Source organism: Lithobates pipiens, unplaced genomic scaffold (assembly GCF_037356315.1).
Source record: "Lithobates pipiens isolate NorthernLeopardFrog02 unplaced genomic scaffold, aLitPip1_a1.2 Scaffold_27, whole genome shotgun sequence".
NCBI classification, from domain to species: domain Eukaryota; kingdom Metazoa; phylum Chordata; class Amphibia; order Anura; family Ranidae; genus Lithobates; species Lithobates pipiens.
In genome coordinates, this window is record NW_027507788.1 from 16,344,189 (window position 1) to 16,371,699 (window position 27,511).

The 27,511-nt window shown below is 45.8% G+C and overlaps 1 protein-coding gene across 1 annotated transcript in view; it reads right to left on the bottom strand.

The window, feature by feature from the left end:
- Window positions 1-6,281: 6,281 nt before the first annotated feature.
- LOC143933578 (uncharacterized) overlaps window positions 6,282-27,511 on the bottom strand; it is a 110,033-nt gene continuing 88,803 nt past the window's right edge. The window contains exons 35-39 of the mRNA XM_077456525.1: window positions 26,493-26,600; window positions 24,496-24,585; window positions 24,262-24,405; window positions 15,310-15,447; window positions 6,282-7,596 (exon numbers count right to left, since the gene is read on the bottom strand). Coding sequence (XP_077312651.1) covers window positions 7,397-7,596; window positions 15,310-15,447; window positions 24,262-24,405; window positions 24,496-24,585; window positions 26,493-26,600 — 680 coding nt within the window. The 3' untranslated portion in view covers window positions 6,282-7,396. The remainder of the gene's footprint in view (window positions 7,597-15,309; window positions 15,448-24,261; window positions 24,406-24,495; window positions 24,586-26,492; window positions 26,601-27,511) is intronic.

Genomic DNA, 27,511 nt, shown 5'->3' on the forward strand with positions numbered 1-27,511 from the left:
TCTGGCAAGCCCACCTTGATAAAGCATACGTAAATCACGCCCGCATATGAAAACGGTGTTCAAACCACACATGTGAGGTATCGTTGGAGCGATCGTTGGAGCGAGAGCAATAATTCTGACCCAAGACCTCCTCTGTAACTCAAAACTGGTAAACTGTAGAAAATTTTAGGTCAGATTGATATTCCTATCGCGCACGTTCCTGGTATTTATAAAATGCTGGGTGCTGCAGAGATTACCAGTTGGGTCCTGGAAACGTCACACAAGCGTACATATTCGCTCGTGGAATGGCTACAAACTTTGACCCTAAAAAATCTCCGTAGGAGACTTTTAAAATTTTACTACAGGGGTACATATTCGCCAGCACACCGTGGATCGGCAAACTTTCATCCAAAAGGTTTAAATGGAAAGGATCACATCACATGGCGACAAACTTTGACCCTAAAAAATCTCCATAGGCGACGTTTAAAATTTTACTACAGGCGTACATATTCACCAGCACACCGTGGATCGGCAAACTTTCATCCAAAAGGTTTAAATGGAAAGGATCACATCACAAAGGAAAGTACAACGTTTCGGAGGCGCGCAGGACCCCTTCGTCAGGCATGTGATGATCACATGCCTGACGAAGGGGTCCTGCGTGGCCCCAAAACATTGCACTTTCCTTTGTGATGTGATCCTTTCCATTAAAACCTTTTGGACGAAAATTGCCGATCCATGAGGTGCTGGCGAATATGTACGCCTGTAGTAAAATTGAAGAATTGGAGATTTTTTAGGGCCAAAGTTTGTCGCCATTCCATGAGCGGGCGGAATTTTGAAACAGGACATGTTGGGTATCAATTTACTCAGCGTAACATTGTCTTTCACAATATAGAAGAAAATTGGGCTAACTTTACTGTTGTCTTATTTTTTAATTCAAAAAAGTGTATTTTTTTTCCCCCAAAATTGCACTTTTAAGATGGCTGCACAAATAAGGTGTGACATAAAGTATTGGAACGACCACCATTTTATTCTCTAGAGTGTCTGAAAAAAATATATAATGTTTGGGGGTTCTAAGTAATTTTTTAGCAAAAAAAAAATGATTTTAACTTGTAAACAACAATTTTCAAAAATAGTCCTGGTCCTTTAGTGGTTAATGAGGAAGTAAACTTCCTCTGCAGACTTTTACCTATAGGTAGTGCACAGTTTAGGAGATCTTTCCAGTGCATGCAGCCAGTGACATCACTGGTGCATGCGCTCTGAAGGAACGGCCTGCGGGTGACCGTTCCTCCTGAACTGGTGCAGTGAATGTCGGCTCCCGCAGGAATGACATTGTCACAGCTCTGCCCAATCACAGTGTCAGAGCCTGCAAACCCCTGAAGAAGCTCTGAGGAAGATGTCGGCCGTGACAGTGGTGTGCCAGGACCGCTGCAACAGCTTCACTCTAAGGTTATTATTTCATAATGCTGCTTGTAATAACAGACAAGCAACAGATTAGCCGCATCAGTTTCATATCCAAGACTTGATCAAAGCTAATTCTGGCTTTGTACGGGTTTCCAGCCAGCCGGCGGATGTGCCCGCTAGCGCTTGGGCCTCCGAGTGGGACGGGTGAGCCCAGGCGAGCCGCGGCAGGCAGTGGGAGGGGGTGGGGGACATCCCCTCCTGCTGCTTGTAATAACAGACAAGCGACTGATTAACCACATTGGTTTCCTATCCGAGACTTTATCAAAGCTAATTCCAGCTTTGTTCGGGTTTCTGGCCAGCCGGTGGATGTGCCCGCTGGCGCTCAGGCCTCCCAGTGGGATGGCGGAGCCCAGGTGAGCTGCGGAAGGCAGTGGGAGGGGGCTGGGGGACACCCCCTCCTGCTGTTTGTAATAACAGACAAGCGACTGATTAGCCGCATTGGTTGCCAACACAAGAAAGCCGACCGTGAGCTATAAAAAATGGTACCGGGGTGATGCCTGCAGTTGCAACCCCTTCAAGCTGAAGGCCGCATATTTGCGATGTGAAGTGATCAAGGTAAAGTAGCTCAGTTGATTTTTCACAAAGCGTAGGTTACTACACCTTCAATTAAAGCGGTATTAAACCCAAAAGCAAACATTTATTATATTGCAGCTTACCAATTGTAGCCTGTAAACACACCTGCATATTAGCCTATGTGCTCATGCACACAAAGGCGTTTAGAGGAGTGTAGCGGCAGAAAAAGAAAAAAACAATGCATCCAGGAGCAGCAGGGTTTTGGCAAAAAAAAAAGATTGACGCACTAAACAACGACCTCGCTGAATCATTAAACATATCTAATGCTTAGACACATTTAAGGTGATACTAAAGTTTAATTTCATGAACCCTTTCACGCCTAAGCCTATTTCTGACATTTGTTGGCTACAAGTTAAAATCTGTATTTGTTGTTAGAAAATTACTTAGAACCCCCAAACAGACCCTAGAGAATAAAAAGCCGATCGATATTGCAATCGATATTGCAATATTTTATGTCACAAGGTATTGGCGCAGCGGTCTTTCAAACGCAATTTTTTGGGGGAAAAAATACATTCATGAATAAAAATAAAAATAAAAACAATAAAGTTAGCCCAATTTTTATGTATAATGTGAAAAATGATGTTACGCCGAGTAAGTAGATATGTCATGTTTCGAAATTGCGCACACTCGTGGAATGGCGACAAACTAAGCTACCTAAAAATCTCCATAGGTGACACTTTAAAAAAAAAATGACAGTTACCAGGTTAGGGTAACAGAGGAGGTCTTTTACTAGAATTATTGCTCTGGCTCTGGTGATCGCGGTGATACCTCACATGTGTGATTTGAACACCGTTTACATTTGTAGACGCAACTTACGTATGGGACAAGGGCACTTTTTTTTTCTTATTAATTTCAATTTATTTTTATTTTTTTCAATGTCCCTTTAAAAAAAAAAATGCTGATCACTTTTATTGCTGTCACAAGGAATGTAAACATCCCTTGTGACAGTAATAGGTGGTGACAGGTACTCTTTATGGAGGGATCAGGGGTCCCTTCTTTGCACTTAAAAGTATACAAATCACCAAAATCAGCGACTCTGAATACTGTAATTTTTTTTTAATCGGTGCTATTGGCAGCCGAGAAAATCGGAAATGACGTTGTGATGTCGTGATGTTGCGACCTCGTGACATCGCTTCTGGGATTTTACATCGCAGACCCGATCAAAGCCAAATTCGCTTTGGTCGAGTCTCAGCCTAGGCAGCAGATGTGTCGGATGCGCCAGCTGGTGGCTTGGGTCTCCCGGTGGGATGGGAGGCCTGGGAAGAATGGAGGACGGAGGCGGGAGGGAGGGAGGACGTCTCCTCCTGCTCCTTAGAATAACAGCCGAGCAGGGTCCAGGGGTTGGGTTTGGCCCCTTAATTCCAGTTAATTCCAGTTAATTCCAGTTAATTCCAGCATATCAAAACATTTTGCACAATGTCGTGCTCTCAACCTTGTGGAAACAGTTTGGGGACGGCCCCTTCCTGTTCCAACATGACTGCTCACCAGTGCACAAAGTAAGGTCCATAAAGACACGGATGAGCAAGTTTGTGGTGGAGGATACCTGCACTTGAGAAAGGAGCGCGCATGCCCGAACGAGGCTTGCGCAAGCTCAGAAACGCGTTGTGCTTTTGGGTACCCCCCCAGCTGATGTCACACGCTGTCCGCAAGCCAGTCTGATTCTCTGTGCACCACAGAACACAGCAGAGCTTCCCCTAGTGCGCTGTGGAGGAGGATTCATCCAGTAACAGCACCAGCGAAAGGGAACAGTGATTTGACTATCAAACGGAGGACAATAATAATTATGGATGTAAGTGAGACTTTTATTAATTGTATAAAATAAATGCACTTTTTACTGATTTGGCGCTCTTCTATATATTCCTTTAGTGGTGGAGGAACTTGACTGGCCTGCACAGAGTCCTCGCAAAATGTGCTTCTGGAAGAATGGTCAAATGTTGGAGATGTTATAGCTGCAAAGGGCGGGCCAACTCAATATTGAACCCTACGGACTAAGACTGGGATGCCATTAAAGTTCATGTGCGTGTAAAGGCAGTTGTCCCAATACACTTGGTAATAGAGTGTATTTAATAGTGAAACAACTTTACCCAAAAAGTTTAGTCATGGAGGTAGAAAAGATGCCTCTGCTACCCCTTCAACCCATATTTTCAGATAAAGCTCTTTTATAACTTATGTTTTTTTGTTGTCTGTACTTTTATTTTCAGATGACAACTGCTTCCCCTGGTTTCTTCTCATAGTTGCACAAGGACAGGAAGTGAGGGAAAATCTCCCCAAAAGGGTCACTGGCAGGATAACTTCTTTTTTTTTTAACACTGTAAATTACAATTATTCTCCATATCTACTGTAATAGAAAATGACTTTACACTGTGATGGTTCACTAGACTCTAAAATGGCAACATACAATAGATAAGGTTATCATTTCCATTATTACTCATTTATATAACACGGAAAAAAAATTCTTTAAGGAAAATGTAACTATTCTTATCGGTCCCTACCCTCAAAGGAGCATCCTGTACACTCTAATGCCCCTAGGGTGATCATTCACATTCACACGATGGGTCAAAATAAGACCTAGGGTGGTCATTCACATTCACACGATTGGGCAAAATAAGACCTAGGGTGGTCATTCACATTCACACGATGGGTCAAAATAAGACCTAGGATGGTCATTCACATTCACACGATGGGGCCAAATAAGAAACCAAGTAAACCTTGGAATAACATACAAACTCTATGCAGATTGTGTGCTTCGTAGGAAACAAATTCAATGCAAGACGGCTCAACCCGGGGGCACTCCTTGGTGGCAATTTTTCAGAAAAGCAAAATTTGCCTACTGCCAGTGGTCTGGGATTGGCACTCTAGAGTACAGAATACTGCCAGATGTTCTTTAACAGGAACAAGTATTATTTATCTTTTTTATTCCACCCAAGTTAATTAAATATAATTTTCTAAGCGCTAATAGAAGTGTTTTAGTTTGTCCCATCCATGTTACTGTTGCTTTGCTGGGAACATAGATATTTGCAAAAAATATAACAGGAAACAACAGTAAAAAAGGATTAAAAATACTGAACACTATAATTACATACGCTATATTACCAAAAGTATTGGGGCACCTGCCTTTACACGCACATGAACTTTAATGGCATCCCAGTGTTAGACCGTAGGGTTCAATATTGAGTTGGCCCACCCTTTGCAGCTATAATGGCTTCAACGTCATCACGTTAAGTACGATCGGATTTTCTGACATCTTTGTCCGACTGTGTGTATGCAACAGTTTCGGACAAAATCCGTCGGTCAAAATCTGACGGATTTGGTTGTCGGAATCTCCGACCGTGTGTACAAGGGCTAAGTCTGTAGGGTTCAATATTGAGTTGGCCCACCCTTTGCAGCTATAACAGCTTCAGCTCTTCTGGGAAGGCCGTCCACAAGGTTTAGAAATGTGTCTATGGGAATGTTTGACAAGGTCTCCATGTCTAGAGACCTTATGGACGGCCTTCCCAGAAGAGCTGAAGCTGTTATAGCTGCAAAGGGTGGGCCAACTCAATATTGAACCCTACAGACTTAGCCCTTGTACACACGGTCAGAGATATCGACAACCAAATCCGTCGGATTTTGTCCGACGGATTTTGTCCGAAACTGTTGCATACACACAGTCGGACAAAGTTGTCAGAAAATCTGATCGTACTTAACGTGATGACGTTATTTCGTTAGGACGGGACTACGTTCAGGCTAGTAGCCAATAGCTTTGGTCTAGGAATTTGATCTGAGCATGCATGGCACTTTGTCCAATCGGAATTCTCTACACATGATTGGACAAAGTCCGATCGGATCATGTTGTGGGAAAATTTTATAGCCCAGCTAGAAAACTTGGTCCGTCGGAGATACTCCGACGGAAACAGTCCGATGGAGCCCACACACTGTTGGATTATCCGACAACATGGTCCTATTGGACATTGTCCATCGGAATGTCCGACCGTGTGTACAAGGGCTAAGACTGGGATGCCATTAAAGTTCATGTGCGTGTAAAGGCAGGTGTCCCAATACTTTTGGTAATATAGAGTATATTTAAGATACAGTTATCGGAATATATTGTAGTTCAGGTTGGTGGAGTTTTGGCGATTTTACTACCTCACTTGTTCCCTTGATCCTATCTGAGATTATAAATATAATAAGTGAATAACACGTCTCGTCTATATCAGAATTAGACCTTGTTGCATCTCTTTCATTAATAAGATTATAAAAAAACAACTAACCACTGTGCTAAATAAAAATAAAATAAAAATAAATCTATTTATTTACGTAGAAGAGAAGTCGGCCATTAATCAAATCAAATTGTATTTCATTTTAAGTATATGGCACTACTCAAAAAAGAATGATATGACAATGTAATGTAAATACAGAATGTTACCAATACATAGAGATAATTACAGAAAAGAAAGTTACAGAAAAAAAACTCCAAAAAATAATGTTGATACTTTAAGCAGACATCCTGGTCTCCTGAAGTCTGGACTCAATTAGAAAAAACAGAGCTGAGCTGTGTCTTGCTTTTATATCCCCCCTCCCCTCCCCCCCCCCCCCCCCAAAAAAAAATCTGTGGATCAGGTCATAGGGAAAGTTTCCCGGCTTTGCACCAAAGTTATGTCTTACTGTACCAGTCCATATCTTGAGCTGTGGCTTTGGCTTTGGTTGGCATTTCTTCTATTCTTATCTCTTTTTAAAGGAGGGTTGACATCAAATTTCGGGAGAGCCCAAGTCAATGTCATAGGCGGGACACCATCATTAAATGATATGTAAACCCCAACAATGAGTTTCTCTTGCATCATCCTGAGACAGAAGGTGGATCTTCAGTTAAATATAAAGATAAAAAAGCCCCAAAAAAAAATAAAAGTAACCTTCCATAATCATGGAGAGGATCTTGGTGGAGACCAAAAGCAAAACATTAGGACCCCATTAGGACCCCATTAGGACCCCATTAGGACCCCATTTGGACTTTCTTTTCCAACAAGCCACCAAAAATTGGTAGAAGATCACATGGTTGGTTGACACAGAACATCAATAACATGTCAAAATCGGCAGCTCCACACTATGCCAAAGCTTCTGAAGCAAGAACCACCATAGTTTTTCTTTACAAGTGCAAGTTAATGTTCACAAATAAATAAACGTATCTCTTTTTTCTCTTATTCCAAGTGCATAATCCAAACCAGTATCCCGTGTGTGTGTTTTTGAGGTCCCCAAAAGATAAGACAGAGCAAGTTTTTTAATTCCTTGGCATCTGTTGGGAAGCATATTTTTGGTGTCCTACTAAGAAACACAGTTGGCGTCCAGATACAGGGGGCACCTTGAATCCTTGAGTTCTGAGCACCTATTTGGCGATAACACAATGGCTTTATAACAAATACTGCAGGGTTAAACCACACAAAATAAACAAACTGACGAAACTTGTGAGAAAATGTTTGAGAATGTTTGAGCTAGAGCAAACGTATTTCACATTTGATGCAATCCCGAGGGCGTTGTAAGTCTGGGTGCCGAGTCCACAGATGTTCCTCGTGCTGCAGCCTCGGATGGCAGTCTTAGCAGATGTCATTTCTGTTGGGAAATTCAAAAAAGGCATTCATTAAATCAGTGAACCACTGTGGATTCACAACTTTAAAGTGGAAGTTCACCCTAGAATTATCCTATGAACATTAAAGTGGTTGTAAACCCTTACAACACACTTTGACCTACAGGTACGCCTAGATTAAGGGTTACCTGTAGGTCCAAGAAATATCTCCTAAACCTATACGGTTTAGGAGATATTTGCTGAAAGACAGGCACCGCAGGTACACTGAGCGCGCTGCTGTCAACGGCGATATGCCGTGAGTGGCGGCTCCTGTGCACATGCGCGGGAGTGACGTCATCGCGGCTTCGCCGAATGACAGCGGCGGAGCAGTGAGACCCACCGAGAAGATGGATGCGGCGGACTACAGGGGACAGTGGCGACTTCGCTGGCTCCTGTGTCAAGTAAGTGACACATAATGGACTACTATACGATGCATAGTAGTCCATTATTTTTTACCTTTGCAGGGAATGAAAGAGGAAACCCATCAGGGTTTACTTCCTCTTTAAAGAGATTGTAAAGGTTCCGTTTTTTTTTTAATGTAGTGGTGCCCCCGTGGGGTCGCTGTATGCTGTAGTTCCACCTGTCACCCTGCTCAGCCAGGTATCCACTTTCAGTTACTCTCCACTGAACAATGAACAGTCCATCAGCTTGTTTTTGTATTTTATTGAGGGGATTTAACTTGGATGGGGTAAAGGGAACACGGGATGCCCAGATAAATGTATTCAATTAGATGAAGAAAGTTGAAATTTGTACTTGCAGTCTCTAAAGCTCCTCCAGCGCATCACTTATGAGTCCACGTTGCTTCCTCTACTGCAATGCTTGATTCCTGACACAGCTAGCACTGGGTTAGGCCCCACTCTGAATAAAGCCTAAGCCCTTGTACACACGGTCGGACATTCCGACAACAAAATCCGTCGGATTTTGTCCGAACTGGTGTTGCATACACACGGTCGGACAAAGTTGTCGGAAAATCCTATCGTACGTAACGTGATGACGTTATTTCCTTACGACGGGACTACGTTCAGGCTAGTAGCCAATAGCTTTGGTCTAGGAATTTGATCTGAGCATGCGTGGCACTTTGTCCAATCGGAATTCTCTACACACAATCGGACAAAGTCCGATCGGATCATGTTGTCAGAAAGTTTTATAGCCCAGCTCTAAAACTTTGTCCGTCGGATATTTTCCGATGGAAACAGTCCGATGGAGCCCACATACCGTCGGATTATTCGACAACACGGTCCGATCAGACATTTTTCATTGGAATGTCCGACCGTGTGTACAAGGGCTAACAGATGAAAGATTTGCTATTTGCTAGCAGGGGTCTGCAGCCCCCCTTGGTGTAGCAACCAATAGCTGTTGAAAAGAGTCTTTTTTGTGGTAGTTGTCATTTAGGTGGACTACTGGTCCCAGTGAGTCCTATGCAGACTCTGCCAACCCTCCTGGCTGCAGCAGCCTGTCTCTAATGCCAGCAACATCACAGTCTCTCCATCTGGCTCTACACCCACTCCCGACATGCAGGGGCGGACAACTTATGGGGCCCCCGGGCAATAGGAGATTATGGGGCCCCCAGGCAATCAGAGATTATGGGGCCACACAGTATACACAAACACACACACACAGTATACAATCACACAGTATACACATACATGTACACACAGTATACACAGACACGTTTCTATTGACTGAGAAGGTACTGGAGAGGTGGGGCAGCTATAATCTCAGGATTTTTATACCAAAAGGATGTCGGTAAGGGACATTTCAGAGACAGATGTAAAAAAAACACAGATGTTTACATACTGTCCCTGGTTTTACTGAGGCTGCAAAACCCTGATGGGGCCCCCTAGTGGCCCGGGGCCGAATGGTCAATCCGCCCCTACCTACATGTCTCTCCCAGATCTCCTGACTATGTCTGTCACTCATCGAACCACAGATGGATCCCTCCCGACGATTTGCCCGGCAGTGTTCCCCGCTGTCCTTATCCTGCTCCTGTTTGGGACACCCCTGATGTGGGTTGTATGAGGGGTTCCTTCCCAGCTCTCTTTTACCATACTATACCTAACCCAGGTCTGCTGTGGTATGGGGCGCAGGTTCTGCGGCTTTGGTTTTGTGGTTGGTGGTTTTCTTCTGACTATGGGAGCTGCGATGCGCACCGGGGCTCCCGCCCCTCCTCCCTGTTGGGGGATTGGGCGTTTTCCCCGCTGCGCATCGACGTCACGCTTTCCGGCGTCACGTGGTTGACGCCATCACGTGGGCGCCGTGTATTTATCTGGTGCCTTGTTGGGAGAGAGCTAGCGATTGGCGCCGCTCGCTGGGGGGTTGACTCCCCCGGGGGACGACGATGTCCCCCCCCTACTTGTATTGCCAGCGTGACGTTGGCGGCATCGTGCGGCCGCGGTGAGGCGCAAATAACTTCTGGCACAAGACTATTGGACACTATTAGTATGGCTACTGTTGCCTTTGATAGCCCTAGGCACCTGGATGGAATGAGCAGTATGTTCAACACACCCAGGTATTGTTTCACAGTACACTCACTTAGTGGTTTTTGTTTTCAACACTCACTTGTTTTATTTCTGTTTCTGTTGTCGATTTAGTTCACATTTAATTTTTATTTATCCTTACACGATGGTGTTTACCACTGTTGGAGCATTTCCATTGCTCTCAACATGATTTCACTATCTCACATTCCTTAAACTGTGCCACACCTTTTTCTAATCCAATTCACATTATATTTCAGTCACTTAGATATCTCAATTAATTAATTTACACTCACACATTCAATCATTCATCCTAGGGTGATGATCACTTTTGGTTCACATCAATGGTACATTGCCTCATCGCGACACCGCACGCTCTGTCTGCCTCAGCTCCCGTGTCAGTTGACACTCCTGGCTACTTCCGTTGCCCGTGATTGCGCCTCTCGCCATTCCCGGACCCGTAAGTATGGGTACTTGATTTGGATACACTGTCCCTTTTCCCCCATTTTTTCTTATTTATTATACAAACCTGACTAATTGTTGGCACACCATTTTTCGTCCCACAGATATTCATCATATATCAGCTCCTGATGAGTGGCAATGTAGCCACGAAACGCGTAGAGCTTTAAATACTACAAACCACATCCAAACATGCAGTTTTACTAGACTCTGGAATGTTTTTACTTAATTCTATTGATTTTTTACTATGTTCAAAATTGCTTACACATGAAGTCAATGCTTTTGATGTATGAACTGTGGGATTGATGTTTTTGATGTGTAATACTTCAATATATTTACTACTTATGATGGATCATGGATTATACAATGTGTATCTTTGTGCCCTATGCTATACATTTAATCTATAGTTAATAAATCTACACTATTTGATTTTTGTTGCTCTTCTGCTTGTTGCTTCCAAAATCGCATGCTTCATCAAAGTCCCAACCCTTTCTTTTTACCTTCCCAGCTCTCTAAGCCCGGCCCAAGGTCACCCCCCGCCCCAGAAAGGGGGCTCCCTCAAAGGCCACAACAGCCTAACACTTCATCACTCAGTTATTCCACCCGAGAGAGGTGTCCTCTCTGCTCGTCCCCCAGCTCACTTCTCTCCTCTCCATTGCCTCTCTCTTGCAGCCAGCCCACCTGCCGCAGAAGCCGCAAACCACTAGTTAGGCAGGGACCCTGCAGCAAGAGACTCAAGGCTATGGGCCCCAGATTCGTGGCTATAGCACCAATAGCCACCCCCTAGCAACGCCCCTGGCTGCCAACAAATGTTTTTCAAAGAAACGTTTCACAGCATCTGCTGCAGCAATTCTGACCTTTAAGAAATGTCTGGAACACTCACTACCACAGTGACCTCACAGTAGTAAACAAAGTTTCATGAATGAAACCTTTAAAAAGTCTTACTGATTGCTTATGTAGCACCCCCTAGTGTAGGTAAATTTTCAGGCTTGACTGGCAGCCAAGCCTCTGCGTTTTTTGGGGTTGGGTGAGTGACTCAGGTAGGCTGGATGACTCATCAGCTGCTTCTCTGATGAATGCCCAACAGGCTGACCCTGGGTATATATAGGAGGCCTGCCAATCCTAGTTGGGGATTGGTCAGGGCTCCCCGATACACCCCACGTCACTCCAATGCTCTCCCCCTAGCTCTTTTCCTGAACCTTCTAGAAACCAGAGGGAGGCACCAGAGAGATGAAGTAACATGTCAGTCATCTGCTGCTGCACTAAACCACTCCCAACCCCCAGATCAAAACAAACAGGCCTAGTGCTAGGCCTGCCTAAATTTACCTGCACTGGCTGTAACAAAAACAAACCTACCTCTAGCAATTACCTACGGTAGAGGGTGCTACATAAATAACAAACATTTTATACTTATCTGCTTTGTACAATGGTTTTGCACAGAGCAGCGCTGTTCCTCCTCTTCTCAGGTCCCCTGACAGCGCTTTTGGCTCCTCCCTCCTGCTAAGTGCTTTCAGAGCAAGCTGTTTCCTCTGAGGGCACTCATGCATGCTTGCTCTTGTGTCAGCTCTGTGTGTCTGTAAGACACAGAGAGTGCAGCTCAGCTATGCCCCTGGCTCCCTTCTGACTGGCTGTGATTGACAGCAACAGTAACAAATGGCTCCCACTGCTGTGTCTCAGCCAATTAGGAGAGAGAGACCCCAAAAGCTGCTGTTCCCATGCACATCGCTGGATTGAGATCAGGCTCAGGTATTAGGGGGGCCGAAGGGGGAGCTGCATGAGGATAAAAAACCTTCAGCCCTTACAACTACTTTAAACAACAATGTAATTTAGCATGATCCTTGATAGGTGGATCATACCATGGGGTTGATTTAGTAAAATCGGAAAGTGCAAAATCTAGTGCAGCTCTCCATAGAACCCTTCAGCTTCCATTTTTTTTCCGTCAAAGCTTAATTGAACAAGCTGAAGTTAGAAGCTGATTGGCTACCATGCACAGCTGCACTAGGTTTTGTACTCTCCGGTTTTAGTAAATCTCCCCCATGTCTGAATTCTTTCTGTGATTCCATTGTCCAGCAATTTTTAGCCTGAAATTGAGGGCCATTTACCAGCAATACCATGCAACTCATGGTGTAGATCCTCCCTCCATGCGATCTACATCTTTAGATTGTAAAACCTGACTAGGGGCCACTTTTTTTGTGCTCTGATGCTGCCAAAGACGTAGTTAACACACGTGGGGAACTCATTGACATCATGAGTTGCATGGCAGGACGTTTCCAATGCTAATTACTGGATATTTAGTAGACATGTGCACACTGTAATATTTTGTTTCGGAATTTCATCCAAAAAATACATTTATTTAGTTACTCCCGAAATTCGTTTTTATCTATTTTGTTTTGTTAAAAAATGCATTCGTCCGAAAATCCAAAATAATTAAGGTCGAATCTGTCATTGACGGCTTATGGTGTCTGTCGAATGTTCTATGAAGATTCGACGGAGCAGCAAACCTGTACAACGCCGCAATCGTACATTTCCAGTCAAATGTTTCGCCTACAAGCTATAGTAGAATTCTAATGTTGTATGACACTAGTAATAATTATATTTATTAATTATTATTTCTAGTGAACCAACATTAGAATTCTTCTATAGCCTATGGGTGGAGGATTTGACCATAAATGTCCGCTAGCGGCGACTGCTTCATCGAATCTTCATGTCAAATCTTTTCTCTCTATGTCGAACAATCTTGGACTAATAGAGTTAGGTTAGGCACATTCGACCTTTTTTGCTATTGTCTCTATAATGTTGAATCTTTTCTCTCTATGTCGAACAATCTTGGACTAATAAAGCTAAGGTTAGGCACATTCGACCACAGGTTCGATGGACACAGATTGCTATTGTCACCGTCATGCCGAATCTCCTATCTATCAAACTGTTGCAACGAAAACGAAAAATAAAGCATTTGTTTATGTCGGATCTTTTGGTTTTCGGATTCTGCGCGTTTGTTAAAACAATAAAGAAAATACCCGAAATTCAGACGAAAACGAATGCACATGTCTAATATTTAGAGCACAGACAGAAGTCAAACTCTGTAAAGTGAACCTCTGCTTTATTATAAAAACGTTGAAGGTTAATGTGCTGCCTCTGATACCACAAGATGTTCTATGTTACTTTTATTACTAAAAGCGTATTCTGTGCACCACTCTAATTTGATTTCATTACACGGATTTGGCTTCCTCTAAGCCAGGGGTGTCAAATTAAATTGTGGGCCGCACCTGCATTATGGTTGCCCTCAAAAGCCTGGTTGTATTTGTAAGACTAGATGTCCAGAGCACCACACACCCTCTTACATCAAATGTCAAGAGCCACCCCCCCACATCAGAAGTCAAGAGTCCCCCCCATCAGAAGTCAAGAGTCCCCCCCATCAGAAGTCAAGAGCCCTCCCCATCAGAAGTCAAGAGTCCCCCCCATCAGAAGTCAAGAGTCCCCCCCATCAGAAGTCAAGAAACCCCCCATCAGAAGTCAAGAGCCCTCCCCATCAGAAGTCAAGAGTCCCCCCCATCAGAAGTCAAGAGTCCTCCCCATCAGAAGTCAAGAGCCCTCCCCATCAGAAGTCAAGAGTCCCCCCCATCAGAAGTCAAGAGTCCTCCCCATCAGAAGTCAAGAGTCTTCCCCATCAGAAGTCAAGAGTCCTCCCCATCAGAAGTCAAGAGTCCTCACCATCAGAAGTCAAGAGTCCTCCCCATCAGAAGTCAAGAGCCCCCCATCAGAAGTCAAGAGCCCCCCCATCAGAAGTCAAGAGCCCCCCCATCAGAAGTCAAGAGTCCCCCCCATCAGAAGTCAAGAGTACCCCCCATCAGAAGTCAAGAGTCCCCCCCATCAGAAGTCAAGAGTCCTCCCCATCAGAAGTCAAGAGTCCTCCCCATCAGAAGTCAAGAGCCCCCCATCAGAAGTCAAGAGCCCCCCCATCAGAAGTCATGAGCCCTCCCCATCAGAAGTCAAGAGTCCCCCCCATCAGAAGTCAAGAGTCCCCCCCATCAGAAGTCAAGAGCCCCCCCCATCAGAAGTCAAGAGCCCCATCCCCCCAAATCAAAGGAGCAGATAGGGAAAACAAACACGCTGATACTCCTTAACAAAAGGACTGATTCCGAAGAACTGGCTAAATCCCGAAAAACCAGATCTGAGAGACTGGTTCGATAAAATAGAGTACCAGAAGAGAAGAGATAAAGGACAATCTCGGACCAACAATGAAAAAAGGGAAAGCTGGGAAAATTTTAAGTCTACAGAAAAGTATATAGAAAAGAAAGTGGTTGAGAGAGGTAATCTAGAGGAGAGCACAAGGAACAGGGGAGGTAGGGTTAGGGGTTAAATTATGGGGGAAAGCTCTTGTTTTGTATGAAAACTGAAAGTACCCGATAAATAATAAATATTAAAGTTTAAAAATTATCCACAATGATGTGAAAACGAGAAGAAGAGACCAAAAATTGAACTGGGAAAGTTGAAATAAGCCCCCCCTCCCCATCAGAAGTCAAGAGTCCAGCTATTCTCATTGGAGAGGGAAATGGCAACTGTTGAAGCTTAACCATCAGTCAAGGAAAGTTGGTCCAACTTTGTCTTTGAGGACCAGTAACACATTTGTGAAGAATTCTCTGATTGATTCACCTGTAGTGAACGTTATGTGAATGTCACATTGATGTCTTTAGAAATAAGCCCCCCCCCCCCTTTTCATGGAAAAAAAAGAAGAACTAAGCCCCTATAGGATTTGGTTTTCTCTACCTGTTAAATCCGAAGCCTGGAAGAAGCACGAGTCCTCATTCCCTGTACATTGCAGTCTTTCTGAAGTGAGGCAGTCGGTATCTTGTGCCATGCAATTTTGACACTTCACTCCATTTTCACCTGAACTGTCTGCAGGAACTTTAGGGAAAAAGACCACAAAGACCATACAAATCAATGAAGCTCAATAAAGAGAATCTGCTGCCAACCTAAAAAAAACCTTGCAGGTAAAAGCCTATAAAATCGAATACTACAAATGTTTACTGGGAGTATTTGACAAATTGTGAACCTCTGCATAGACAACTTTTATATTTGATTAACAAGAAGGGAATGGCGCCAACACATAAATCGAATTAATCGTCATTATACTGCAGCAGGTCGGCGCTATCCCGCGAACCGTCGCAGCTGTACGTCGATCCCTTTAAGCAAGATAGCAGGCTCGCGTGTGGGGGGTGCCGATGCTCGTGACCAGGGCAGGACTTAGATTGGTGGGGGCCCCTGGGCTTGAGTCACTTTCGGGCCCTACCTTCTATACATTACCGTATTTATCGGCGTATAACACGCACCCCAAGTTCAGGAGGGAATTTTAAGGAAAAAACTTTTAGGAGGGAAGTTTAAGGAAAAAACTTACATATAAATGCCCATCAATGCAGCCTTATCAGTGTCCATTGCAGCCTTGCCCATCCATCTGCAGCCTTGTCCAGTGTCGTTGCAGCCTTGTCATTGCAGTTTTGAAGTTTAAAAATGGTGCTGCCGAGATACAGAGTCCTGTGTATCTCGGCGGCTCTCGGGTCCTCTTGCAGTCCCGAATGGAGCCGAGAGTAGTCGAGTGTACTCGGCTCGGCTCACAGTCATGCCCAGTAACTGTGAGCGGAGCCGAGCTGGGTAGACTCGGCTATGTATCTTGGCAGGGCCCCCTATTGGGTGGGGCCCATGGGCTTGAGCCCAGTCAAGCCCAATGGTAAGTCCTGCCCTGCTCGTGACCGTTGGTCGCAACGAACGCCAGCCCCAAGCGATCGCGGACTCGAGAGGCAGAACAGGGACGTGTGTATGTAAACGTACAAATCCCAGTCCTGTGAGGAGAGGAAAGGCAGATCATGAGTTCCTACGAGCTGGGGACCACGATCTCTCAGCTCCTATAGTCAGTCCCTTCCCCCCACAATTAGAACACACACCTAGGGAACACAGCTAACCCCTTGACTGCCCCCTAGTTTTAACCTCTTCCCTGTCAGTGACATTTATACAGTAATCAGTGCATTTTTATAGCATTGATCGCTGTATAATTGTCAATCGAGCCAAAAATGTGTCAAAAGTGTCCGATGTGTCTGCCATAATGTCACAGTCTTGATAAAAATCACAGGTCACCAATGTTAGTAAAAAAAAAAAAAAAAAATTACTAATAAAAATGCCATAGATCTATCCCCTATTTTGGAGACACTATAACTTTTGCACAAACCAATCAATATACTCTTTTGAGATGTTTATTATCAAAAATATGTAGAAGAATACATATCGGCCTCAACTAAGGAAAAAATTTAATAAAAAAAAAAAAAATTAGGGCTATTTATTACAGCAAAAAGTACAAAATATTGTGTTTTTTTTTTCAAAATTGTCACTCCTTTTTTGTTTATAGCGCAAAAAATAAAAACCGCAGAGATGATCAAATACCACTAAAAGAAAGCTCTGTTTGTGGGAAAAAAAAGGACGCCAATTTGGTTTGCTTACAACGTCACACAAATGCGCAATTGTCAGTTAAAACGACGCAGTGCCGAATCGCAAAAAAAATGGCCTGGTCATTGAGCAGCCAATTCTTCCGGGGCTAAAGTGGTTAAATAATCATAAACCAGTGCTGCTCCTAGAATTAGCGTGATACTAACAACAATAGAATAATAAAAAAAAAAAGACGCTAACTGATCAATTCAGTGTTAAATTAATAATTTTATAAAAAATCCATAACATCAGTGTATAATCAAAATAAATCTCCATAAATATCAAATACCAAAAAGATTAATATATAAAAAAATACCAAAATGAAAAAAAAAAAATGAAAGAAATCAAATAAAAATATCATGGACCTTCTGTCCGGAGGGACATGCATAGGGTTGCCACCTTTTCTTCAAGCCAAACCCGAACATTTTAGTGGTGCACGGCCCTGCGCTTGCTTAACTCAACCCATTCACCTGAATGGGGCTGCGCTATAACTGTGTGCAATGCACATGGCTACAGCACAATGGCAGGGGGTTTTACGGGTTTTAGGGGTTTTTAGGGGTTTTGGGGGTTTTAGGGGTTTTTAGGGGTTTAAAACAGGTGATGAGGAGGCAACATAACTCTTCTACACCACCTGTCAAATACCTTCAAAACACGATCCGCTATGGATCACTCTTCAGAGTGCTTTATGACTCCGTTTACACTTGTGGTTGGGGGTAAAATTTTGAGGTTGAGATGTGTTTTAACTGCTCCCAACCATTCCCCTTAAGCTGAAAAGGCAGCAGAGGGGGATGTATACCCGCCGGCTGCCACAGCCAAAATGTTTTGCATCAAAGTGCGGCAGAACATGTCTGCACTGTTGGGATCAGTGAGCAGTATTGCCTGCCAAATGAGGACCATTCAAGTGAATTGGTGACTTCCCGCTTCCATGTGCAATGCATTCAATTGCGGGGCGATGCTGTGGGGTTTAAACAGGTGGCGAGGAGGTGATATAACGCCTCCTCCCTGCCTGCCAAATGCCATCTGAAGAACAATACAAATGTGGATTGCTCTTCAGAGGGCACCCCATATGCAAATGAGCCATAAGGCTGTTCAGCCATTCCAGTATATTCTGAGGAATCAGCTGGCGGCCAGGGGAAGGAACAGGACTGTTTAACCCCTGGGCTTAAGCACTTACCTTCTATTTCTCTGCACTGTTCCATGTTTATCAGGCGCCAGTGGACTAATGCTTGTGAAGCGATTCAGACACCCCAAATCAAAGCCCAAACAAACATGGGTGTATGATATATATATATATATATATATATATATATATATATATATATATATATCTAGCAGAGTGACAGGGTGGAGGGGGGCAGGCAGAGTGACATGGAGGGGGGCAGGCAGAGTGACATGGAGGGGGACAGGCAGAGTGACATGGAGGGGGCAGGTAGAGTGACATGGAGAGGGGCAGGTAGAGTGACATGGAAGGGGGCAGGCAGAGTGACATGGAGGGGGGCAGGCAGAGTGACATGGAGGGGGACAGGCAGAGTGACATGGAGGGGGCAGGTAGAGTGACATGGAGAGGGGCAGGTAGAGTGACATGGAGAGGGGCAGGTAGAGTGACATGGAGAGGGGCAGGCAGAGTGACATGGAGAGGGACAGGCAGAGTGACATGGAGAGGGACAGGCAGAGTGACATGGAGGGGGGCAGGCAGAGTGACATGGAGGGGGACAGGCAGAGTGACATGGAGGGGGGCAGGTAGAGTGACATGGAGGGGGACAGGCAGAGTGACATGGAGGGGGCAGGTAGAGTGACATGGAGAGGGGCAGGCAGAGTGACATGGAGAGGGCAGGTAGAGTGACATGGAGAGGGACAGGCAGAGTGACATGGAGAGGGACAGGCAGAGTGACATGGAGGGGGACAGGCAGAGTGACATGGAGGGGGACAGGCAGAGTGACATGGAGGGGGACAGGCAGAGTGACAGGGAGAGGGACAGGCAGAGTGACATGGAAGGGGGCAGGCAGAGTGACATGGAGGGGGACAGGCAGAGTGACAGGGAAGGGGGCAGGCAGAGTGACAAGGAGGGGGACAGGCAGAGTGACATGGAGGGGGCAGGTAGAGTGACATGGAGAGGGGCAGGTAGAGTGACATGGAAGGGGGCAGGCAGAGTGACATGGAGGGGGGCAGGCAGAGTGACATGGAGGGGGACAGGCAGAGTGACATGGAGGGGGACAGGCAGAGTGACATGGAGGGGGCAGGTAGAGTGACATGGAGAGGGGCAGGTAGAGTGACATGGAGAGGGGCAGGTAGAGTGACATGGAGAGGGGCAGGCAGAGTGACATGGAGAGGGACAGGCAGAGTGACAGGGAAGGGGGCAGGCAGAGTGACATGGAGGGGGACAGGCAGAGTGACAAGGAGGGGGAAAGGCAGAGTGACAGGGAGGGGGGAAGGCAGAGTGACATGGAGGGGGGCAGGCAGAGTGACATGGAGAGGGACAGGCAGAGTGACATGGAGAGGGACAGGCAGAGTGACATGGAGAGGGACAGGCAGAGTGACAGGGAGGGGGACAGGCAGAGTGACAGGGAGGGGGACAGGCAGAGTGACATGGAGGGGGACAGGCAGAGTGACAGGGAGGGGGAGAGGGAGGGGGACAGGGAGAGGGACAGGCAGAGTGACATGGAGGGGGGCAGGGAGGGGGACAGGGAGAGGGACAGGCAGAGTGACATGGAGAGGGACAGGCAGAGTGACATGGAGAGGGACAGGCAGAGTGACATGGAGAGGGACAGGCAGAGTGACATGGAGAGGGACAGGCAGAGTGACATGGAGAGGGACAGGCAGAGTGACAGGGAGGGGGAGAGGGAGGGGGACAGGGAGAGGGACATGGAGGGGGGCAGGGAGGGGGACAGGGAGAGGGACAGGCAGAGTGACATGGAGGGGGGCAGGGAGGGGGACAGGGAGAGGGACAGGCAGAGTGACATGGAGAGGGACAGGCAGAGTGACATGGAGAGGGACAGGCAGAGTGACAGGGAGGGGGAGAGGGACAGAGAGGGGGGCAGGCAGAGTGACATGGAGGGGGACAGGCAGAGTGACATGGAGGGGGGCAGGTAGAGTGACATGGAGAGGGGCAGGTAGAGTGACATGGAGGGGGACAGGCAGAGTGACATGGAGGGGGGCAGGTAGAGTGACATGGAGGGGGACAGGCAGAGTGACATGGAGGGGGCAGGTAGAGTGACATGGAGAGGGGCAGGTAGAGTGACATGGAGAGGGGCAGGCAGAGTGACATGGAGAGGGGCAGGCAGAGTGACATGGAGGGGGACAGGCAGAGTGACATGGAGGGGGCAGGTAGAGTGACATGGAGAGGGGCAGGTAGAGTGACATGGAGAGGGGCAGGCAGAGTGACATGGAGGGGGACAGGCAGAGTGACATGGAGGGGGCAGGTAGAGTGACATGGAGAGGGGCAGGTAGAGTGACATGGAGAGGGGCAGGCAGAGTGACATGGAGAGGGCAGGTAGAGTGACATGGAGAGGGACAGGCAGAGTGACATGGAGGGGGACAGGCAGAGTGACATGGAGGGGGACAGGCAGAGTGACATGGAGGGGGACAGGCAGAGTGACATGGAGGGGGACAGGCAGAGTGACATGGAGAGGGGCAGGTAGAGTGACATGGAGAGGGGCAGGTAGAGTGACATGGAGAGGGGCAGGCAGAGTGACATGGAGAGGGACAGGCAGAGTGACAGGGAAGGGGGCAGGCAGAGTGACATGGAGGGGGACAGGCAGAGTGACAAGGAGGGGGAAAGGCAGAGTGACAGGGAGGGGGGCAGGCAGAGTGACATGGAGGGGGGCAGGCAGAGTGACATGGAGAGGGACAGGCAGAGTGACATGGAGAGGGACAGGCAGAGTGACATGGAGAGGGACAGGCAGAGTGACAGGGAGGGGGACAGGCAGAGTGACAGGGAGGGGGACAGGCAGAGTGACATGGAGGGGGACAGGCAGAGTGACAGGGAGGGGGAGAGGGAGGGGGACAGGGAGAGGGACAGGCAGAGTGACATGGAGGGGGGCAGGGAGGGGGACAGGGAGAGGGACAGGCAGAGTGACATGGAGAGGGACAAGCAGAGTGACATGGAGAGGGACAGGCAGAGTGACATGGAGAGGGACAGGCAGAGTGACATGGAGAGGGACAGGCAGAGTGACAGGGAGGGGGAGAGGGAGGGGGACAGGGAGAGGGACATGGAGGGGGGCAGGGAGGGGGACAGGGAGAGGGACAGGCAGAGTGACATGGAGGGGGGCAGGGAGGGGGACAGGGAGAGGGACAGGCAGAGTGACATGGAGAGGGACAGGCAGAGTGACATGGAGAGGGACAGGCAGAGTGACAGGGAGGGGGAGAGGGACAGGGAGGGGGGCAGGCAGAGTGACATGGAGGGGGACAGGCAGAGTGACATGGAGGGGGGCAGGTAGAGTGACATGGAGAGGGGCAGGTAGAGTGACATGGAGGGGGACAGGCAGAGTGACATGGAGGGGGGCAGGTAGAGTGACATGGAGGGGGACAGGCAGAGTGACATGGAGGGGGCAGGTAGAGTGACATGGAGAGGGGCAGGTAGAGTGACATGGAGAGGGGCAGGCAGAGTGACATGGAGAGGGGCAGGCAGAGTGACATGGAGGGGGACAGGCAGAGTGACATGGAGGGGGCAGGTAGAGTGACATGGAGAGGGGCAGGTAGAGTGACATGGAGAGGGGCAGGCAGAGTGACATGGAGGGGGACAGGCAGAGTGACATGGAGGGGGACAGGCAGAGTGACATGGAGGGGGTAGGTAGAGTGACATGGAGAGGGGCAGGTAGAGTGACATGGAGAGGGGCAGGCAGAGTGACATGGAGGGGGGCAGGTAGAGTGACATGGAGGGGGGCAGGTAGAGTGACATGGAGAGGGACAGGCAGAGTGACATGGAGGGGGACAGGCAGAGTGACATGGAGGGGGACAGGCAGAGTGACATGGAGGGGGACAGGCAGAGTGACATGGAGGGGGACAGGCAGAGTGACATGGAGAGGGACAGGCAGAGTGACATGGAGAGGGACAGGCAGAGTGACAGGGAGGGGGAGAGGGAGGGGGACAGGCAGAGTGACATGGAGGGGGGCAGGGAGAGTGACATGGAGGGGACAGGCAGAGTGACATGGAGGGGGGCAGGTAGAGTGACATGGAGGGGGCAGGGAGGGGGACAGGGAGAGGGACAGGTAGAGTGTCCCCATAGTGTTTGAGGGCACAGTGGTATAGTTTGAGGGCACAGAGGGCAAAGATTTTGAGCCACTGAGCATTACAGACCTTCCCCGGGTGACGCCCCCACCCTGTTAGCTCTAAAATCCTATCATACAGTGCTCACCTCCCCCACCCACAGAGCAAGAAACTCCTCCCCCCTCACCTTTCAGGAGCCGCTGTAAAGATGTAAATGAGAAGTGGGGGCGGAGTCTATCACCATGCTCTCTCTCTCATCGCGTCCCAGGTTGCTAGGAGACCAGACAGTTCCCTGCACTGTCTATGGCTGGCATCGGCGCTGGCCGGTGGGAGAGAGAGTTCAGGCACAGAGCCACAGACAGTGCAGTGTATGATCCGGGCGGCTGTTGCAGGACATTGGCCACTGGAGCGGGGAAGAAGGGGGGCCGTGCGGGTGCCATGCGAGAGAGATAGAGGAGTTCTGCAGCTGCCCGAAATATACACTGCGGGGATATGTTCTTCTTCTGGAGGGGGGGGAGGGGGAGGGGGGCTGGGGAGTCTGCTGGCGGGAGAGGAAATCTGTTCATACACTGACAGTCTGACACACTGGGGTGGTGATCTCACTGGAGCCTGGGACTGGTCTAGTGAGCGGAGCTACTGCATTTCTAATGTGTCCGGGTGTCGGGAGAGCACAAACCCGGGCACAGCTGTCAAAACCCGGACTGTCCGGGTCATTCCCGTACAGGTGGCAACCCTAGACATGCATCCAATTGTCAAGTTTCTCTTCAGAGATCTAATACTGTGTATTATATATTTCCCCTCATAGGACCCTTTTTAATGATGGTTTTTGTCTTAAATAAATTAATACTTTTTTACAACTATGGATGTGAGTCTTTGCTGTACCATGAAGAGTCCATAGTTGCCTCAAACCTTCTGCCTCAATTTTTCAAATATCTCTTGGTGTACAATGCATTACAATATCTCTAGGTCTAGCACATATGACAATATCTCTAGATGTACCTTGCATTAAAATATCTCTAGATGTACCATGCATTGCAATATATAAGTGTATCATATATGACAATATCTCTGGGTGCACCATGTATGGCAATATCTCTAGGTCTAGCATGTATGACAATATATCTAGGTCTAGCATGCATGACAATATCTATAGGTCTAGCATGTATAACAATATATCTAGGTCTATGACAATATCTCTAGGTGTACCATGTATGACAATATATCTAGGTGTATCATATATGACAATATCTCTGGGTGCACCACACATGACAATATCTCTGGGTCTAGCATGTAGGACAATATCTCTAGGTGAACGATGTAGGACATTATCTCTGGGTGTACATGCATTACAATATCTCTAGGTGTACCATGTATGGCAATATATCTAGGTCTAGCATGTGTGACAATATCTCTAGAAGTACCAAGTATGACAATATATCTAGGTCTAGCATGTATAACAATACATCTAGGTCTATGACAATTTCTCAAGGTGTACCATGTATGACATTATCTCTGGGTGTACATGCATTACAATATCTCTAGGTGTACCATGTATGACATTATGTCTGGGTGTACATGCATTACAATATCTCTAGGTCTAGCATGTAGGACAATATCTCTAGGTGTACCATGTATGACAATATCGATAGGTCTAGCATGTATGACAATATCTATGGGTGTACCATGTATGACAGTATCTCTAGGTGTACCATGTATGGCAATATCTCTAGATGTACCTTGTGTATTACAATATATCTAGGTGTACATGTATGACAATATCTCTGGGTGTACCATGTATGACAATTTCTCTAGGGGTACCATGTATGACAATATCTCTGGGTCTAGCATGTATGACAACATCTCTAGGTGTACAATGCATTACAATATCTCTAGGTCTATCATATATGAAAATATCTCTAGGTGTACCATGTATGATAATATCTCTAGGTGTACCATGCATGACAATATTTCTAGGGGTATCATGTGTGACAATATCTCCAGTGGCATTATGTATGATAATATCTCTAGGTTATCACTTACATCCAGGAGCAGGTAGGTTGCAGTTGTTGGTGGAACACTGGGTCACCAGCTTCATTGTGCCTTTGAGGAAGGTAGCACTACCAGCAACCCCACACTGGTGTATAGGTGAACACGTTTTGGTATTTCTTTTAAAGCTGGCATCACCTGTGTAGAATGTTAGAACCAAGTAGTGTTAATTATTAAAGTGGACCTGCCATGGATATGGTAAATACTTCAAGTGGTTCTCCAACTTACCCATCGTTGTTAGGGCACGAACAGTGCTACATACAGTGCCACTAGGGCAGGTTACATTTGTTTCTGGGCAATAGGTGTTGCTGGCATTGCCTGCAGTATAAATAACAAGGTATTAACATTTGGGAAAAAAATAACAGTAACAGATATGTATATATGTAATCTATAGCCATTTTAGGGTAGTTTTTTAATTGTATTATTATTATTATACAGGATTTATATAGTGCCAACAGTTTTTTGCAGCGCTTAACATAATGGCTCCTGCTATCAATCTATCCAATGAGGACAAAGACAGCGGCTGAAGTTGCTGGGCTCATGCTCATCGCTGGAACGATGTTTTTCACCTTAATGCATAGTATGCATTAGCCCTTGTACACACGGTCGGATATTCCGACGGAAAATGTCCGATGTTGTCGGATTATCCGACCGTGTGTGGGCTCCATCGGACTGTTTCCGTCGGAATATCCGACGGACCAAGTTTGAGAGCTGGGCTATAAAATTTTCCGACAACATGATCCGATCGGACTTTTTCCTATCGTTTGTAGAGAATTCCGATCGGACAAAGTGCCACGCATGCTCAGATCAAATTCCTAGACCAGAGCTATTGGCTACTAGCCTGAACGTAGTCCCGTCTTAACGAAATAACTGTAATTCTTAGGAATAACTCACTGAAATCTGTCCAAACCAGAGTCTAGCAGACATCCCGGGTATGATAAAGTTTGAAAAATGAAATCATAAATTATAATATAATAAATAACTATAAATAATTATACCAAATAATAATATAACAATAATAAAAATTATTCAATAATGTAATCAAATCAAAAACACAGAAATTTGCTCAGTTGCAGAATTGCCGCTGTCATTACTTTTCAGTATTTGATGACGGATCTCCCCACAAATCGCTATCGCTCAATTCTGCGAGTGATTCTATTTTATTATCGCTGTTTTCTAGCTGGTCTAAAATCATTTTTGATGTAAAGGGACGGTTTTGGTTGCTATGGACAATCTCCAGTTTCCAGGCATAAAGAACAGTTTTTATCATATAAAACTACATGCAGGACACTGGACAGACCACTAGGGATAAAGGGGATGTGAAATAGTTACATACAGTAATGTAATCTGTAAGATTACATTATACTGTATTTATAGTGTGTGTTTCACTTTTTGAATTTGGCGCCGTTCTCCGTCCCCGTGCGTCGCAGCGCTCGCAGGGAATGGAGATCGGCGATCTGATACATGGAGTTGCGCACGGCTCGCTCGTACAGCGGGGGGCGGGGGGGGGACATCGCTGGATCCAGGGGATGAGGTAAGTAAACATCTCCCTGCATACAGCGATGCGGTCCCGAGTCTGGCTCGGGGGTTACCGCTTTTGGTATAAAATTTCCACCCCGAGCCAGACTCGGGAATACCGCCAGGGGGGTTAAGGAGCAGGCTTATTTTTCAAACATGTTTACAAGTTAAAATCTTTTTTTTTTTTTGCTAGAAAATTACTTTGAACCCCCAAACATTTATATATTTCTTTTTCAGACACACTAGAGAATAAAATGGCGGTCGTTGGAATACTGTTTTTTAGTGAACGTAATGAATACGTTCTAAGTTTGAATTTATTCTAAGTTACGAATTACCCAAAATAACGAATGCCGCATCTAAATGAATGGAACGTAACAAATTCAAATTTATTCGAAGTTACAAATGTATTCAAAATAACGAATATCGATCATAACAAAAGATCCAAAAAACGGAAAAAAAAACAACCCAAAAAACGAATGTAATGAAAACGAAAAGAAAAAAAAAAACGAATTTCTTGGCAGTGCACAAGTCTAGTTAATAAAAAAAAAAGTTATGCTCACTTTTACATTACTTTCGATACAGATCTCATTTTTTTCTACAATTTTTCCATTTGTCAGCCTATAATAATACGCCATCAATTAAATTATTTTATAATAATAATCTATTAAAACTTTGTGCTAAGGGGTTAACAGGACTGTGCTAATTACCTCCACAATAGCAGATACTCTGATAGGCAATACTTTGCCCGCTGATGGTGTATGTATGATTGTTGCAGACACTTGGTTGGGCACAGCCTCGGATGGCTGATGATTTACCTGTTAAAAATAAACAATAGATGTGATTGGTTACACATGATCAATTTACTGTACTTTCTGTACAATATACAATATGTTCCTGATATTCTGGTATCATGTGTAAAGCCCTTCCTTACATGTATCAAGCGTAGAATGCCTTTATGAAGTACGTCACGTAATTTTTGCTGTGCATACTACCCCGTTTCCCTGAAAATAAGACCTAGCGTGATTGTCAGTAATGGCTGCAATATAAGCCCTACCCCTCCAAATAAGCCCTAGTTAAAGTCCTTGTAGGTCTTATTTTTTCAGGGTAGGGCTTCTTTTAAGGGAAACAGTGAAGGGCTTATTTGGGGGGGTAGGGCTTATATTGCAGCCATCACCGACAATCACACTAGGTCTTATTTTCGGGGAAACAGGGTATATGTATGTCTGCTATCTGGCTATATGCTCCAAGCCTGCCCTTTCATTATATTATATATATTAACCATTCACCACCAAGGCCAATTGTGACACTTTTCTCCTACATCACCATTTAGAAAATTACTCAGAACCCCCCCAAACAATATACAGTATATATATATATATATATATATATAAATATATATATATATATATATATATATATATATATATAATTTGTTTTCTTTTTTAGCAAAGACCCTAGGGAATGAAATGGAGGTCTGTGCAACTTTTTATCTCACACGGTATTTGTGTTAAAGATAGCCCAAATTTTTTGCATAATGTGAAAGATGATGTTACGCCGAGTAAATAGTAACTTAACATTCCACGCTTTAAAATTTCACACATTCGTGGAATGGCCCCTTAGGCGACACTTTAAAAATGTTTACGGGTTACCTGTTTAGAGCTTCAGAGGAGGTCCAGCACTAGTATTATTGCTCTCGCTCCAACATTTGCGATGATACCTCACATGT